The 18,410-nt window shown below is 38.8% G+C and overlaps 1 protein-coding gene across 2 annotated transcripts in view; it reads right to left on the reverse strand.

Moving 5' to 3' along the window:
* The window catches only part of LOC119404549 (alanine--glyoxylate aminotransferase 2, mitochondrial), a 52,342-nt gene that overhangs the window by 21,080 nt on the left and 12,852 nt on the right, over positions 1-18,410 (reverse strand). For both annotated transcript variants that reach the window (XM_037671095.2, XM_037671103.2), the window contains 4 exons: positions 16,808-16,931; positions 14,465-14,559; positions 11,945-12,038; positions 4,013-4,207 (listed from right to left, as the gene is read on the reverse strand). In XM_037671095.2, the coding sequence (XP_037527023.1) occupies positions 4,013-4,207; positions 11,945-12,038; positions 14,465-14,559; positions 16,808-16,931 (508 nt within the window). The remainder of the gene's footprint in view (positions 1-4,012; positions 4,208-11,944; positions 12,039-14,464; positions 14,560-16,807; positions 16,932-18,410) is intronic.

Here is an 18,410-nt window from a genome sequence, read left to right on the forward strand (position 1 = left end):
TTCTCAAATTATGAATGGTAGTTTACCACTATCTCTCAAGAGAAATGTGTATAACAACTGCATCTCACCGGAACTTACCTACAGAGCAGAAGCCCAGAGGCTTACGATGAGGGTTCAACTTAAATTGAGAACGATGCAACAAGCCACGGAGAGGAAAATGGTAGGTATAACCTTTAAGGGACAAGACGGGAGCAGAGTGGGTCAGGTGTAAAGGACATCTTAATCGAAATCAAGAGGAAGAAGTGGGCATGGGCAGGGCATGCGAAGGCAAGATAACCTAGATATTCCAGGAAAAGGCAAGTGCGCAAGGGGGAGGCAGAAAGTTAGGTGGGCAGAGGAGAAATTTGCGAGGATAACGTGGCCGCAGCAAGCACAGGACTCGGTTGATTGGTGAAACATAGGAGACACCTTTGCCCTGCAGTGGGTGTAGTCAGGCTGATGATAATGATGATGATGACTTTAAGAAAAAGATGTTCCCATAATTCTGCAGAACTCAGTGGCTGGGAAATATCTATCAGTGGCCTTAATGGCACCGAGAAAATTGTGCAGCATGTGAAAAAAGTTATGTGCAAAACATTTTGCAGCTGGAACAGTTGTTACCGAACCAGAAAAAAATAATTCTGCATGGTGAGTGATGGAGCTTCAATTACTTGTGAATTGTGTAAAGAGGATGTGCAGGAGTGTGTACGCGGCTTTTCTCATTTAGGTAAAGGAAATGGGGGAAGGGGGAAAACGTGTGCTGTGACTATGTAGTAAGGTGCAAGGTAACATCCAAACATTAACAGAAGCTAACAGGAGAGAAACACAGGTCAAGATACCTAACCTGCACTTTTATCTGTTTCTGACTGTTTTTTTTATACTTCAGAAGATGCCACTATAATGCATATTTAGTAACTTGGTACAAAGTTGATACACAAAAAAAAACTGAATAACATAATGTACTTCTTGGTGAATGATAACTGTACAGTATTAATGAGCACTAACAGACAATAATGCCAAGGAAAGTACTTTCCTTGGCATTATTGTCTGTTAGTACTCATTAATATTGTGTATAACAAAGAAAAACAAGCCCTTCAGACTTCCACTTCTTTCCTTAACTGTACAGTGTGCCATAACGACTTTTTCTAGGGAATGCAAGGTGAAAGCGACCATAGAGTCCCAGCTAAGTTCATTGACACAATGCCCCGTGTCCACCCAAGGGTACAAGGGTAAGTAAGCCAATTATTCTCACTTTGTCAGTATAATTAATTTTAATATTTTTTTTCAGCAACAACACAGTATGACATTACAATTTTTCCCATCAATCAACAAGCTTCTGCACTCTCTCCCCAACATATTTGACAGAGCTGAGCCACAAATGCACCATTGCTTTCACCTTTTTGAACAAAATTCTTTGTTCTCCAAAAGCATCTTTTGAAAGACTAAACACATGACAGTCTCATTAGGCAACATCAGGGAAGCAGTGCGGATGATCCTGTACCTCAAAGCTATATTTTTAGGTGAGCACTTGATGCTGTGGGCAGTGGTGTGTAGGCATGCATTGTTGTGCAACACAACAGTTTTTAGCAGCAGTCCTCTATCTTGTCCAAAGTCCAGGCTCCTAGCTATTCAGTGGTTACCTCACATTTTCAGTTCATGACTGACTCTTGATGTGATTGGTGGTTGAAGATGCTTTCATTACATACCATATCATTTATTGTTAGGCTCACTGTAGTGAACCAATCTTGTCGTCAGTAGTATTCTTACACATAAAGCGATCATTCTCTCCAGAGTACCACTCTAAATGTAATTTACAAATATCAAAAAGCTTCTGTTTTGCTCCTCTAGAAGTCTTTTTGGTATATTCCTTAGACAACTTTTCAAAACTCAGGCTTGTTGCAAACTATTGCATCGGCAGGGTCAAAACCACCGAGTCAGCACGGTGAGTGATTTCTGCTGGATCTTATTTTTGATAGTGCGAGTCCACGTGAGCCTTTCTGCACTTGACTGCTAGTAATTGAGTCCACGTGAGCTTGGCAGGGCCTCATTTTCACAAATCTAAACAAACTTTTTTATACTTACAACTTGTGTATGTAAGAGACGATGCTGCTATCATTGATAAATGTTATAAATGATTACACAGTCATTTCATAAATAGTTAAAGTTGTCTACTTGAAAGTAGGGAAGTAGTATGGTAAGTAAGGCAAGGATAGTATGTATGTATCATTCTTGTTTGCTTTGCAGATTTTTAAACATCTCTGCCAGAGAGATATTGGAACAATTTTAACATTCAGTAACATATTTATTCCCTGGGTAAGAGCCATATCTATGCCTTTACTAATGAAGGTCAGTTTTCAATACATTCTACTAACTAAATAGTAAAATTTTACATGTGTTCAAAATATATATACCGTCACAAACTTTGTCCTTGATATATACATGGACTTTTACCTTTATTATCAGGATTTCAAAAAAATCTAATTAGAAATCTGAATTCATTTAAACCAGACAATGCTAACGTAAACAATGGCATAACAAGGTTTAGGCAAATTTTTAAAAAACTTCAAGATAAAAAGTTCTGGAGACAACAAAAAAAGAACCTCAAGTATAGAAGCTTGGTAATGACAAGCTGTGTAGAAATAAGTGGGAAAGGCTTTGGCATTCCTGGAGGATCCTAAAATACAGAGTCCTCTCCTTCTGCAGTCAGTGCCTCTGTCACTGCGTGCTATGCTTCTTTCATGGAGATGAAATTGGGGCAGCCATTATTTCTTGCCACACAGCAAAATAGTGATCTGATACAGAAGGCAGTAATAAAGAGTTAATATAATGAAGGAGAATTTTTTTTAAGAGAACAAGACTCAGCTGCACCATAAGTAGTACAGTCTATACTTACCAGCACCAAACCTCTTCAGCTAATCCTATACTATGTATATGGCACTTAGACGATGTTTCAGAAATGATACCCTGAACAGTGAGCCACGTATCATAAACAGTATATTTCTGGAGTTCTAGCTACAATCATTCCCTCTCAATAAAACCTGTACATAAACAATATGCACATTATACATGGGGTCATGACAATAACTGGAATAAAAATGCAGAGGACAACAATGGAACCCTAAACAATTCTTAGCACTCAGCTTACAACTCACGTTATACTATCCACGTTATAAAACTTTGTTACCAAATTCTCTCTAGTTCAAATAAAGGTAACACTGAATTTCATTAAAGCTCCCTTTCTCTGTCAAGTGGTGCTGATTGTAAACGTTGCCTTTAAGAGCAGAATGTGACAGCGTAATCGGGCCCCATTTTCATCACCTTCTCATTCACTAGCCAGGCTTTGCTTCTCAGTGGACACCTCAACCATTTTGCGAGGAAAGAAACTTTTTGCCACTATCCTAAAATGCCTACTGCAAGCACAGTTGCGAAGTGCCCACTACGCCATAATTCATTATTCTGAGAATTACTGAAGTACCCACTACATGTCCATGAAGCATTATGCGCACTTACTAAACTGCACACTTTGTTGATGCTGTTGCGGATGATAATGATGATTAATTATGCCTGAGCACTCCGTAATGGGTGGGCCTTGAAACCACCCACTCGTGCAATTCAGATGGTGTGACGGCTGGTGCAGTTTTACGCTTCTGCCATTCAATTTTACATGTGTTAATGCAACTCCTTGCACTGTGTAACAACTGTACAGGGTTTTTTTTTTCCAAAACAGTTTCAAGCACTGCTGTGACTCTGTGGTAGGACACCTGCTTGCCATGCAGAAGGCCTGGGTTTGATTCTGGCTCAGAGCTATGATTTTTATTATATGAATTTTTTCGCAATTTTTCGCTTATGGACAACGCCGACTTTTTCACTCACAATCAACAATGCTGATGCTGACACTGGAATTCTCGCAAAATGAGCTCTAACACTATCGCGTTGAAATAGTCATATGCAAAAACTACTAAACTGTTATCAGCATACATTGCAATCATCAGCTAACCAAACAAAACTCAGGGAAGAGGTTGTTAGGAAATACCTGTATGCTCTCAGCAAAGAAAGCTGCCACCTTCTTTTTGGAGACACACTGCTGTAGTACTTCACTGAGCTGATCAGCATAGTGAGAGGCAGCTTGACATTCTGTGCCACATGAACAGGTGCGGTCTGCCTGGACTGGCGAGTCACGACATTTGGAGCCACCCCAGACACCTCGATATGGGTCAGGATTCATTGCCTAAAGAATACAATGGTGTACTCTGAACATAAGTTTTATAAAAAATAAAAATATGCAAGAAACCTTTTGTGTCATGCAACATTTTTTTTTTCCCCATTCAGATTACATATGTCTACTTCACAGTTAGGTTACTATTAGTCATACTCTATTGTATATATTCTTGATAAATGTGGAAGGAATGATTTTTTTTCTTAGGAAAGCCTTTGACCTTCCATCTTTGCGCAGCGCACAAAATTGACAAGGCACACAAGAGAAGAGAACGGGACAAGCGCTGATCTAACAACTGTCGTTAGATCAGCGCTTGTGCCGTCCTCTTCTCTTGTGTGCCTTGTCAATTTTGTGCACTGCGCAAAGATGGATAAGTTTCAACTCGCCCGCCTATCAGTCCTACTACCTTTGGCCTTGTTTCTCACACTAAGTCGTCCTCAAACGTAAGAATACCAGCCTTTCAGATTTTATAGTAAATTGGATTTCTGCTTCGTCAAATCGTACACAATTTCTCAATATAATTGGTAACAGCTCATCAGAACTTACAATTACTTTAGGTCTTCCACAGGGAACTGATTGGGACTTATGTTTTTCTTAGTATAGACTAATGATATTGTCATCGTCATCTTTGAACCTGTCCAAACACGACTTTTTGATGACAATTGTGTCCCGTTTAATGAAATTACTAGCGTGGATGGTCAGACTCGCAAATATGCATGTGCCATCTACACACTTAATGAAAACATTGACGCTTTGGAAATGACTCACCAGAAATCCATCTATTTTTTAAAATTAAAATACCACACGACTGACTCACCCCCTACTTCGCTGATGCAGCAAAATAGAATCCTAGAACTCCAACTATGACATAAAGTGCTAAAATTAAGGTCATTTTTCACCTTAAAAACAACTACCACGGTTGCTTTAAAATTTGATTTGTAAATTAAACCTCTGGCATCACTACCTAGAAATCATCATGCTGTATCAATAATGCCATTTAGAACATTAACAAACGTATACACATATTGAAGTTCTCTTTCTTTCCTCACACAATTAGAGACTGGAACACGATGATAACATGACTGTTTCAAAACAGCAATTTATATGGCACAACAATAACAACACACAATGTCGGTTTTTTTTTTTTGCTGAAGCATTCTCTTTTGAGTCTTTTTTTTTTCCACAATTAACCAGGAACCAATTTTTTTTTATCCATTGCCTTGTTCTACCACTTCCTTTCTTTAAGATCTCCAATAATTAGAAGCATCTGTTGTCATGATTAAGCAGGTGCTCAATTTGGTGTCGCAATGCTTTTCTTTAATACAATTTCAACATGGTGTATGGTGCACTGCTGTTTATTCTGCACCAGTGCTAGTTGCATGAACTCTTTGATACCCCTGTTGCAAAAGCCCGCACCTTAGGCCTGCAGTTTTGCAAAATAATTCACATAGAAAATAAATAAATAAATGATTTTTCAGAAGACATTGTTCATGTGACTTACATAAATAGGATAACTTTTGCTATGACGTAGCTAACCATTATTCGTAAGTGTGACGGTGTCCATGAACATGTGTCCAATTAAAAGGACATCATGTGGACACCACTTCTTTGCAGGTAAATGCAGTTACAGCTGTAATTTGACATAGTTGGACTAAATAAATACATTAGGCAGTTCTGGCAGAGGAATTCTTACAACCGCTCCACTCAGCCAGCAAGCAAGGACGCCAGTGCACATGCACTGATGGTTGACTGCAAGCACATACCACTGCCTCCACTCCACTCAAGGGTTCTTACAGGAGTGTGTGTGGATACAGAACATTGGCAAACAATAGAGGCAATATGAATATAAACAAAAAATGGAATAAAAGCTCCTACTATTCAATACTCTGTAAAAATAAAATTTAAAGAAAAAGAACGAGTTGAACCACGCAAAGAATTTCAGTTTTTGATTACACAAGGAAAGAAGCCGTATTTAAAAGTGTCTGTACTGGCAAAATAAGGTGCAATGTTAAGGTGATGGTGGCTTGTAGTAATAAATGGCGTAGCAGGAGTTAGGTAATGATCTGAAGAAAGCTGACTAGAGGTATTAATATAATGCAATGCAAACTTCAGTGAAACCGTGCATTGGCAATCCGAGAGCAGTTGTAAGCCTAAGGTTCAACATGCTGTGGAAGGTGAAAACTCTATTAAACCTGTGCCATATGAAGTGAATGACTTGTTTTTTTTTTTGATGTCCTTGATTTGATTAATATTGCATTGTTTGTGAGGATTCCATATATGAGAAGCATATTCTAATAGCAGCCGAATTAGTGATTTATACATTAGTAATTTAGTATCTCATGATACTGTAGTTAATGTGCGGTGCAGACGGCCTAACTTTTTTATTGGCTTTGAGGTTATTAAATCTATGTCTTCAGACCAGGGGCGTAGCCACGTTAGGGCACACCGGGCCCGTGCCCCCCCCCCCCCGAAATTTTTTTTTGCCATAGCATACAGAGCAGAAAATGACACTTGACCACATCTGCCTGCTCGTTCCCACTACAGATCAAGGAGGTGCCCCCCCCCCCCCCCGAAAAAAATTTCTGCCTACGCCCCTGCTTCAGACCAAGACATCAGGGCCGTAACTAAGGGGGGGTTGAGGGGGTTCTGACACCCCCCGAAATTTTTTCATGCTTTAACTTTTCGGGTGACACTAAAATACTTGCACGCCTTCACAGCGACCACCAGTTGCCAAAGTTAGCCGTTCTACGCACAAACACCCCCTGAAAAAAATTTCTGGGTACGGCCCTGCAAGACATACTGGGTGCAAAAACAAGACCAAGGTATTTATATTCACTAATGCTCTGAATGGGGGTAGTTTTCTAAGTAAAACCAGAAGGTGTAGTTTTATGTCATAACGATGGTTTCGTTCAAGTTCAAGTTTATTGTTTCTCAAAGTATTCCATAACAGAAGAAATTATACAGAAAGAGGTCCCACAGTTAAAAACTGTAGCGGGACCTCTTGTTATTAATTACACAACAAAATAGGATATGCATCGGTTGAACACAGAAAAATATACAAAAGTTACATATTCCTTACAATGATAAAGAAACATATGGTAGCACAATATTTTATTACATAACACGAATGAGAAAAAAAGTACGCTGAAAGGGTAGAGTTTACAGAGAAATAATGAAAAAGGGAGTGAAAAAGTAAAAAAAAATTAAAGAATAGGTAGAGTTTACAATGAAATCGTGTAAGCTTTTAATGATCGTTGGTATGATGACTGTGTAGGATGAGGATTCCACATGAACTGGTAGATTACTCGATAGCTTCACGCTTGCCAAACCAACAGTTAGTTTTCCGTAGTTGCTTCGCGACTTTGGAAGTAAAATATTATTTTGTGAAGAGAACCTAGTATTATTTGGATTAGCAAGACTGTGTCGACCAATGACATAATGTAATTGTGGATTCTTAAGCATGCGATAAATGACAATGCCGTGGTCGTAGGAGATAAACTTATTTATTGTAAGTAGATTTAACTCGGTGAAAATGGAGGCAACATGAGTGTTATATGGAGCCAAAGTGATGATACAAACAGCGTTATTTTGGAGGTTTTGCAAAGGGGCTATGTGACAGTGATATATGATGCCCCATGATGTTATACAATAATTTATATGACTGAACATGAAGGCATAGTATAATGTCAAAAGAGCGTGCCTTTGAAAGTAGTGTCTAGCCTTTAAAAGCACCCTGATGCCATAAGCGATCTTTTTTTTTAAGACGCTGATGTGACTGTTAAATTTCAAAAATGAATCAAGCTTACCTAGAAATGAACATTCGTTAGATAGTGGTATGGGATGGGTTCCTATGTACACTGGAAGAATATTAGATTGGTTTTTATCGTGCAAACTAAAAATCATAAATTTTGTCTTCTGTGGATTCATGAGCAACTTATGTTTTTTACACCAAAGGTTGATACTGTTTAGTTCATTGTTCAATTTGTCTGTCAGTGTGTTTATGTCGTTATCGGAAGTGTAAACAGTGGTATCATCCGCGTACAGAAGACATGCTGTGGAAGTGAGGCAGTTCGGAAAATCATTGATGTATATGAGGAATAACAGGGGTCCGAATATGGACCCCTGTGATACACCAGTGTTAATTATTTTTGTGTGAGGTAGTACTCCTGAAATGCAAACCTGTTACTGTCGTTCGTGCAGGTAACTGCGCAGAAGCTCCAAAGATGGACCCGTTATGCCGTAAGCATCGAGTTTAGAGAAGAGAATGCTGTGATTAAGGGAATCGAATGCTTTTGAGTAATCAATAAAAACAGATCCCACGAATCTGCCCCAGTCAATTTCTGCTATGATATTGTCAGTAACTGCAATTAATAAGTGCGATTAGTGGAATAACCGGGACGAAAACCAAATTGTCTTGACATTAATAGTTTATACTTATCCAAATAATTATAAAGGCATTTCTCAATCAGTTTTTCAACAACTTTACTAAAACACGGCAAAATAGATATAGGCCTGTAGTTTGTTAATGAGGTGGCGTCTCCGTTTTTATACACTAGAATTACTTTTGATCTTTTCATGCCACTAGGAAACACTTGTTTTAAACATTGAATTGACGATGTGACTGAACGCTTTGCTTATATTGCCAACAATGTCCTTGATATGATGGCAGCATATAGAATCTAAACCAGGACTACAATTCTTAAGATTCATGATCATATCACAAACTTCACTTGGGTCAGTTGGGAAAAGATAAAATAATAGTGGCGTGTGGCGTGATATGCGAGTGTCGTTAACGCCTGGAATATCTGGTAGCAAAAAAGTTGCTGAACGTGCCTGCAATGCCCGTAGGATTATTAAGTATATGGCCTTTTTCTTGAATTTTCGTTATGCTATTCTTAGCAGGATTTTTATTCAGAAACGCATTAATATCTGCCATTGTTTTCGGGAATTGTTCCCAGTTTTAACTATCAAACTTTCATACTAAGTTTTCTTTGCTGTTTTAAGCAGATGTGTTAGCAAAGTGCAAAACTTCCTGTCTTCGTCGTTCCTCGCGCTGTACACAAACATGCAAAACTTCCTGTAGCGAACGCTAAGTGATTCGTTAAATGGCCGATTTTTACATTTACGATATAGGCTTTCTTTTTTATGCATGCTTTTCAATAATGCTGTCATAAACCAGGGATTTGAGGGGGAAGCGAAATGTTTGCAGGACTTAACCACTGTTGTTGATGAGGATATAGATTCACTGATTATGACTACGAGTTTATTATAAGCGGTCTCAGCTTTATTCAACAATGTAACGAGTGACCAATCTGATCTGGTGGCTAACTCTTTACAGTGATCTTTATCAAATATTGATTTTGTGTACATAGTTTCAAAGGCATGATTAAGGCACTGAAAACGCAATACGATTGGAAAATGATCTGTTATATTGCTTCTAACAATAAAAGCCTCAGAAGGATGTAGCAGGTTTGTTAGCGCATGATCAATGAGAGTGCTTGAGGTAGTGGCATTTCTAGTGGGTAGTTGTAGCAATGATTCGACACCGTACCCATGACTTATGTTAACGTACTCTGTGCTATAACAACTACATTCATCCAGAATATTGATACTGATATCTCCCATTAGGATGATATTCTTGTTTTCATTCGAAACAGTATGCAGTACATTGTCAAGAGCATGGCAAAATATGGTCACGCTAGAGTTAGAACATTTATCTGGGCAAGTTGGTGTGATTCCATCTTGAATGAATATAACGCGTGAAAGAACGAGGACGAACAAAAGAAACGACAGACTACGGCGCTGACTCATAACTAAAATTTTATTTCAAAACAAACAAAATAAATAGCAACTGGAAAGGATATCAAGCAACCATCATGCATGCACAAGGTGAAAAAAGTAACAACAAAAACAAAAACACCCTATGTGGCTGATTAGTCACATAGGCACAGATTAGACACAGGCGGTAAACAGTAAGCACCAACTAGGCCAGACTCAAATTCTTCTGTTGTCTATTACTCGCTCATTCTTCCTCTGCACAGCGGCACAGATCTTACCTAGCCTGTGAGATACGCAATGACGCAATGAATGTAAGCAATACTTATATGACACGTTTTTTCCTCTCGCTTTCTGCAACCATGCTCCTTTAACCGACTTCTTCTGCAACCGACTTTCTGCAACCGACTTCTTTAAACGTCCAGTGACAGTAGCCCCAGCAACGCGAGGATAACCTACATCTAAAAGACGTAGACGTAGGTTAAAGATGTAGATGTATACCATGTAACCAAATTCATGTTTATTCAACTATTACTTGTAATGTACTGATATGAGCGAGACGCATCGTATTGCCAGGTATATATTTTTCCGCTTGAGCATTTATGAACACCCTTGCGCTTGCCAACTGCACTTAGCCGCTATGGCCTTAAAAAGGTAATCTCGTATCGGTCCCGAGTACGGCATATCCACACTGTGGTCACATGTGAGGCAGCACGCGAAAACAGAACCGGCATTTGCAAAATATAACATTTGCCGTAAGTGTCTACGACTGGTGATAAAAGCGTATATTTTGCTACCTGCAGTACGAGCGACGCACACGCTGTCCAATCAATGTATCTTACTTTGCTAAATGCATACTCTCTCGCGCAATCTTTAAATATTAGAGCCTGACCTGGTGCTCGTCAACAGTGTTGGTGGGCGTTACTTTCGAATGGATGCATGATTCACGAATTGTAATGACCGCTCGCGGAATTCGTCTAGGAAACCGAGTTGCATGTTTTCATTTAATTTATGCCGTAGGGCATGCATGGCGCCAAAAAAAAGATAATAACAATGACACTTCGGAACCGCTCACGTGGTCCGACAGTGGCAAGCGGGAACACTAGACAGATGGAAATCGCAGAGAGGCCGTCGTGTAGCTAAACCGCCAAACACAGATGAAGTTCACGACTGATTTACACAGTAATACGGCACACCTTGTCGCATTCACTTGATCTGAGAAGTGCTGGCACGGCGCAGGCGGAAACCCAAAGCGTGAGGCCCGCGTGCTCGTCGCGACGTACACACTTTTCCCATGAGCGCGCTTGCACTCATGGTGGTGGCGCTCGTGTACTTGAAAAAGGTCTATTCTTTCACTGTACAGTCGCTTGGGGGGAGTGAGTGCGAGTGCTATGGGGAGCAGAAAAGTGCTAAAACTATCTATTAACTACATGCAGAGCACACATGAATGATACACAAACTATGCAGCACTTCAGTTTTGAATGCTCTAATCTTGTAAAAGCACACTGATGTACAATGATGCTGGAGTAATAGAAACATGAGAAATGGGAAGGTACATATCCCCTTCCACATTCCCCTATTTGAATTACACTGGCAGGGCTTACACGTGGACGCTTAGTTTTAGGCAAGAGCACATCACACACTAAGCTGCCCACAGCGAAAAATTGTAATTTCAAGCTATTAGTACATGTCAGAGGTGTTCCGATTTGTCTCCATTCACATTTCATCTGGCTGAGGTCTGCCTGTACATATTGTCACAAGTGAATGTAATTGAACACCTGCACATACCTTTGGATATACATGAATATCTGTCCCTTGACGTCTATTTTCTTTAACAGTGCTTGTCAAGACAAACAGCTCCCCCTCACTCTTGTTTGGTTGATCCATATTAGTGAAGTTTCAATTGCAACAACATAACCTAGCACCCTTGCTTGCTCATATCTTAGTCAACTTATATATGTATTGTTCACTCACATGAAATACACCAAAGTTGGATGGTATGTGGTGCTTGTAGTTGCCAACAGCACATAAGCTGGCACAGTATGGGCTCATTCCATGGTAAGCATTTCTGTTCCAAAAGAATTGTATGTTTATTATTAATAGTCAGCTCCAGGCACTCTTATTGTTGTCTTGCACTTCAACCTTAGCCAAAAGACTGAGAAGCAATAGTTTATTTTTTGCATCTGCTCAGTAAAGTTTTACCCTCTCTTCCTCTCTCTTGCTAGCAACCTGCACACATTTAAATATTAAACTAATCCTTCTGGACATTCTAACTGAAATCTAACAGTTCAAACTAGCATTATATTTGCCAACAACATCCATAAAAACAATAAAATATGCAGTGCATTACCCTAGATGAAAGTTTCATACACATTTTTCTTCATTTAAATGCAAGTTCATATGGTCAACTTCAAACCTGACAATGCTTGCCTCAGCGAGGCTTCTTTTCAATGTAAACATAGACCGCATTTTGTTGCTTTCTACATAGTACAAATATCATGCAATGCATAAGCTCAAACTAAAACAAAAAAGAAAGAATGGCTGAAAAATAATAGCATAGCATTCCAGTATGTAAAAAATAATGTAATGTTATCAGACAACTGACCTTATTACTGCAACTAAAATTTATGAAAGCTTACGAGCATTAGATAAATGTCCACAGGAGCAAAACTGCAATCTAGGCTAATTGGCAAATGCCCACAATTGTGCTTAACCACTATGAAATGAAGTTTAGACAGAAAGATATACATGTAAACACAAACAAGGCAGAAGTTCAGGAGACAACGGAGGCTTGGAGAGGCTCTGAACAGGGGTTGTCGTTGGAGTCAACATTTCAACAAGTGGTCTTGCCTATGCTGCCTTGAAGAAGGCAAGACCACTTGTTGGCTCCAGCAACCAGTTCAAGGATTTTTCATCTCCACATGTAAACACAAGAACATTGTTTTCTTTTCTGTTGTCATTTTGTTTCACTAGTTTACACTTTTGTCGTATGAAGATTCAAAGAGATGTTTATGGCTATTGTGACTCTTTACGAGAAGAGTTACAGATGAAATTCTATCTCATAGCTACTGCAGTATGCTTTGCTCAGATAAAGAATATTTAATTCACATGACACAAAAAAACAAAAAACAAGTGTTTACATGCATACACCCTTTAAAAAAGGAAAAGAGTGACTGGTCGTGATTCCGTTATTTGTATGTGTGTTAAGTGCCACACTGTTCAGTGTAGCAGCACTGCCACACTAAATAATAGAGCAGGCTACATAGTTCTGAGCTGCTTTAGTTATTTCTGTGTAAATCGCTTAGGTTGCTGTCAAATGTATGTCATAAAGACTCTTGATCACAGCCTGCAATGGATTTACTTGAAATGTGTCACGGGGAAGAGGAGACAAATGAGCTTACTTATATTGTATGCTCAAGTTTAAACAAAAATGAAAAAGGTAATTGCAGCACATAAACAAACTTGAAAATGAATTGAAAGGGAGAAAATGAAGGGAAATAAATGAAAGGTTCAAAAAACAATTGTCTCAGAACTAGGGGTGTGCAAATATACGAGTTTCGAATTCGAATCAAATAATACCTAATCGAATAATTCGATTCGACTTTTGAATAGCTAGTATTCGAGGTTTCGAATAATTCGTCAGGACAAATATCTAAAACGTGACAAAGGCCAATAGTGCGACTTGGTTAAGGTGGGGTGGCTAAAACTAACGCCAACGTCGTTACAGTAGGCCTTTCGTTAAAACTTTCACTAATATCCTGGTTCAAAAGCGAGCGCACGTTTATTTTAAAGGAGCTTATGTAATTTCTGCACGTACAAAACACATTAGAAAACCGTCAAGCCCTTCACAACTTCGCTTCCTAAACAAAAGCATGGACTTATTGCGTAGTTCGGTCATGCACGCCACAAGCGTCGTAAAACGTCCCGACTTTGGCCCGGGAAACCCTCGGTGATGGCTTCATTTGCTAAAATTTGTTCATGCAGTGCAGTCACCACTGCCACACAGCACCACTTGTTCAGAAACTCCCATCGTTCCGGTGCGCACTTAAAATACTACTGTGAACAAGTGCCCGAAGGATTTTAGGCCCAAGGCACTCCTTACAATGAAGCACAACATTACGGTTGTCAGATCACGAGAGAGCCTGAAGCCAGTTCATGTGGAACAGCTTGTGTTTCTGCATGACAATTTGTAGTCTTTCGGTAGCAGTCACTCACAGCATTATGTGCTCGAGGACATGAGCAGATTTAATTTGTTTGTTTTCTTTCTATTTTCAATAACATCTTTTGTATTTGATATTCGATATTTTTGGTGACTATTCGGTACTATTCGATTCGAATTCGATTCGAGATAAAATTTCACTATTCGCACACCCCTATTCAGAATCCAATGCACATACTAGTATGTTTCCTCAGTGCAGCAAGTTTGTAGCCAGAAATAAAAATGTGACATTTTCATATTCATGCAAAGTTCTAAAAATTTTGCAACAGTACTACCTCAGAGCAATCATGTCATATGCTCCTGTGTAAAGTCGTGCCATCATCATGGCCAGATCATTGGCCTCTGAACCACTATTAGTGAAGTAGCACACCTATAATAGAATGCACCGCATGTAATGTATATATAGGAAAGCCTCACAGTGTCCAACTGCATAAACTATAATCACTGATTATCTGCAATAATCAATGGAGAAACACAACTACGTGAAGTAAGAAAGCACTGTAATGCAGCTCTTGCAATAAGCTTTCAGGGAAAACCAGTAAAGGCAAAATAATAAGTAAACCCTCTTTATATAAGGTCGCACAGTATAAATCTCTTAGTGAAGCTCTGATGTTCTGATGCTAAGTCTTGGGAACATTCAGAGCAACAGTTCCAGTAGCTGATGTATTGGTAACATGTTAACGAAGTTGAAGACAATACTCCTACATTTTCTTTTCTTGCAAAATCAAGCAAAATCTCCTACCAAAACTTTCTTAAATCCAACATTTCTGAGCTGCACCAGCTCCAAGATTTAGTTTTATTGATTTAGCGATACTGCTGTGTCAGTTCTGTGACATTTAAAAGTGGCCACATTGAAAGTGCATGAAAAGTGCATAGAATAAAACATATAATACATGAAAAGCATAATCTGAACTGTGAGAACAAAATACATATGCTCAGAATGACAGAAAGCTGAGCTAGCTAGTAAGCAATCATCACAAAAAAAGGTAAGGCATGCAAGAGAAGAGAACAAGACAACAATGATAAGATAGTGTGTAATGCCAAGAAAACTATATCACTCACCTTAGAATTGTTTTTTTTTTTTTCAGTTAAAATGCACAAGCATGAGATTCCTTTGAAAGCAATTGTTTCAGAGAAAGGGACCTGGCAATTCGCTGTAGCTAGTTACATGCAGAACTGCTTAGCGTCACTGAGTTTTTCAGACCATTTTCTAATGCACACCTCTCAGGCACTAGTTCAGTTTCTGACAGAAGAAAATTTGGTGTATGTACAGTTTTTAGTATGGATATTGAAAATCTTCACTGCTCCCTGCCGCATGATGAGTTGTTAAAATGTGTAAAAGACTGTATTAATGAACAGCTGCAGGAGATGGTTTTCACGGACAAATGCGGTGTTTCTACGAGGGCTATTCTAGAAATCCTTTTTATCTATCTAAAGTTGATGCTGGCTGGGTGGAGAGAAGGCGTCTTTAAGCAGTTGATAGTCGGCGTTTGTGTTGTCTCGTTCTCTTCTCTAGTGTCCGTGTTTGCACACCTTACCTTTCTTTTACGAAAAAATACATATGTTTCTTACAACATTAAAGGAAACACCGAAAATATAATAATATTACAAAGTTATTTAGCAAACTCTTAGGCTGGCAGTTTGCTCAGTGCACCATTCAGATTATCTCATTTCTCTACTGCACTGGGAAAGGACGAACAGCGAAAATAGTCTTCGTGTTAGGCTTGTGTGGCAGACAAGACATAAGGGGCAATAAATGAGAAAGCGGTTATGACTGCAGAAATTGAATGAGCAAGGAAAGTTCTGTAGGCCTGGCGATAAGATGTTCTCAGCTGTGCCTGTGTGCTAGTGACTGAAGTGAGAAAAATTCATGAGATCAAGGTGAAAAAATTCTGTTTATAGCACTGACATGTAACTCCGATCACTTTCTTTTGAACTGCTTCAAGATTTTTAATATCAAGGCAATCATGAGGTGAGCAGACAACTGAAGCATAGTTGAGTATGGGTTTCACTAAAGTACTGTAAGCATCAAGTCTACATTGTTTTGTTGCCAGGTTTCAATAAACTTGGTTTGATTGTCACAGTTTTAATTTAGGCAAGTATTCTTAGCCAGGCAGACCCCTGCTGAATGCTTGCCTTTAAACTTAAACTCGCTAAAATAAAGTCACATGTCCAATGGTGCTCATCTGCTCCTTCTTTTAATGTTATGCGACAGCCTGGTAGGCAGTGTTTGCAATAGCCTTGCTTCATTATGATACCTATCAACCTTTTACACTGTACAGCAACACAAATGACATGCATTTTAAGCCAGTCACTAAAAAATATATACTTCTGACTAGATGACAATCACTACATGATATGGTACTTTGAGAGTGTGGGTTGCTAGGGTGGAAACATACAAGAGGACACTTCATTATTGTTTTTTTTTTTGCCACACCAGCTTTGTAAAAATGCAAAAACTGCATCTCGCAGCAGTAAGCTACAAATATAGCTGCAAAAATGCCAAATAGACCAATATGTTATTTCTAATATTTACTGCTAAGCGATACAGTTCATACATTAACAATGACTTTGATTCAGTAATTGCTAGCACACATAAAGTGTTAGTATCATCTCACTTTCAGGTCACCGGGCATCTTCTCAGCGAGTTTTTCAGCAAACTCGTGCACAGTAGGGTAAAGGTACACATTAGATGTGTGCCAGAGCTGCTTCAGTTGGTTCTCAGCAGCTGCAACTACTTTCCTGCAGGTGTAAAGAAGAGCAGTGAAATTACCTACAAAGCAGAAGTGAGGATTAAATCAAAACTTCCACATATACTTTCAGTGATTTTTTTTAAACTATCTATGGAGACACAATAGTATTGTGACATAAATTACAAACAAAGGCTACTCTTGGACACAAATTTTTTCCAGTCAGCTAGATGTAATCATCTCAGATATGTATTTTGTTTTTCAATGATATTTAAGCGTATCCTTTTTTGTTAACATTAGACAATAGGCTTCTCCTGCCATAGCTTCCTACATCACATTTACATGAAACATAGAGATCAAAAGGACTGATGTTCTGAATAATGCAGCTTTCATGCACTATAGTATTTTTGGAAATGGTACCTGCTAAAAATAATTATGCTTTGTTCGCAGTATTACATACTTTAACACATTCACTGTGGCTTGGGTCACTTCCTCTGTGCAAGGTGAAAATGCAAGTCTCTTTGCGTAGCACAGAAGTAAAATAGCTTTGTAAAAAAAATCTGCAAATTCGAATAGCGAATTCGAATAGTATATATAACATATTATAAAGAAAAATGAGCATATTTGTCATGACCCAATTAACCTGTGCAATATTTTTAAAGTTGAAACAAGGCATATGCATATATGTCATTCTTTTTGGTTCAAAGGGAAGTGGAAGCAACTTTGAGTAGCAGCAGGATTTGACATTCGGTAGAATGCAAGTGATAACCTGTAAAATATGTTACGTTTTAAAATTTACTATACTTAGAGCATATAAGCTGGTATAACAAGCTTTTAAACTTAAAAAATGATGAATCGATGTGAGGGTAATATGTGTTCATTTAACATTGAAGTAGGTCTTCGCAGCAGTGCGGATTTCCCCTGGAAAGGTGTATTCACGGTATAGCATCCCTCCACCGCAGTGAAACAACCTTTACAGGGGGCTACATGCGGTTTATATATGTCTATTCGTTCATTTCGAATACTTCGAAATTTCCTAGAATTTAAATTCATTTCGAAGCGAATTCAAATACTGTAAAGTTCGTTCGATTATTCGAAGTGCTTGAATATGTGCAAAAGCCTAGTAAAGAACAAAAAGAAAGCCAGTGAAACTAATGTAGAGAAGGACTTGGGAAGACAATGACAAGAAATAAGTGTCTCCAGAGGTTTGCAACAGCACATGGATGCAAAAGTGCAAAGGAATGAAAGCAAGAGTTGCAATAAAACTCACTTGCAATAGAATGAACATGGAGCATGTGAGCAGTACCTTGAATGTTGTAGACCCTTCAAGGTTGTTGGCGATATTTGCACAATCGTAGCACACTGAACTGTACTTTTGAAAGCAAAGTGGAAGCTGTACTTACATTGACAGAATTATTCCTCGCATACAAAGATGATACTGACCGTGATTTGTATGTACTGACATTTCAAGATAGTCACGCAGCACCAACTTCAGAGCACTAATGCTGATTGTACTCACATTTCAAACTCG

Source organism: Rhipicephalus sanguineus, chromosome 1 (assembly GCF_013339695.2).
Source record: "Rhipicephalus sanguineus isolate Rsan-2018 chromosome 1, BIME_Rsan_1.4, whole genome shotgun sequence".
NCBI lineage: Eukaryota > Metazoa > Arthropoda > Arachnida > Ixodida > Ixodidae > Rhipicephalus > Rhipicephalus sanguineus.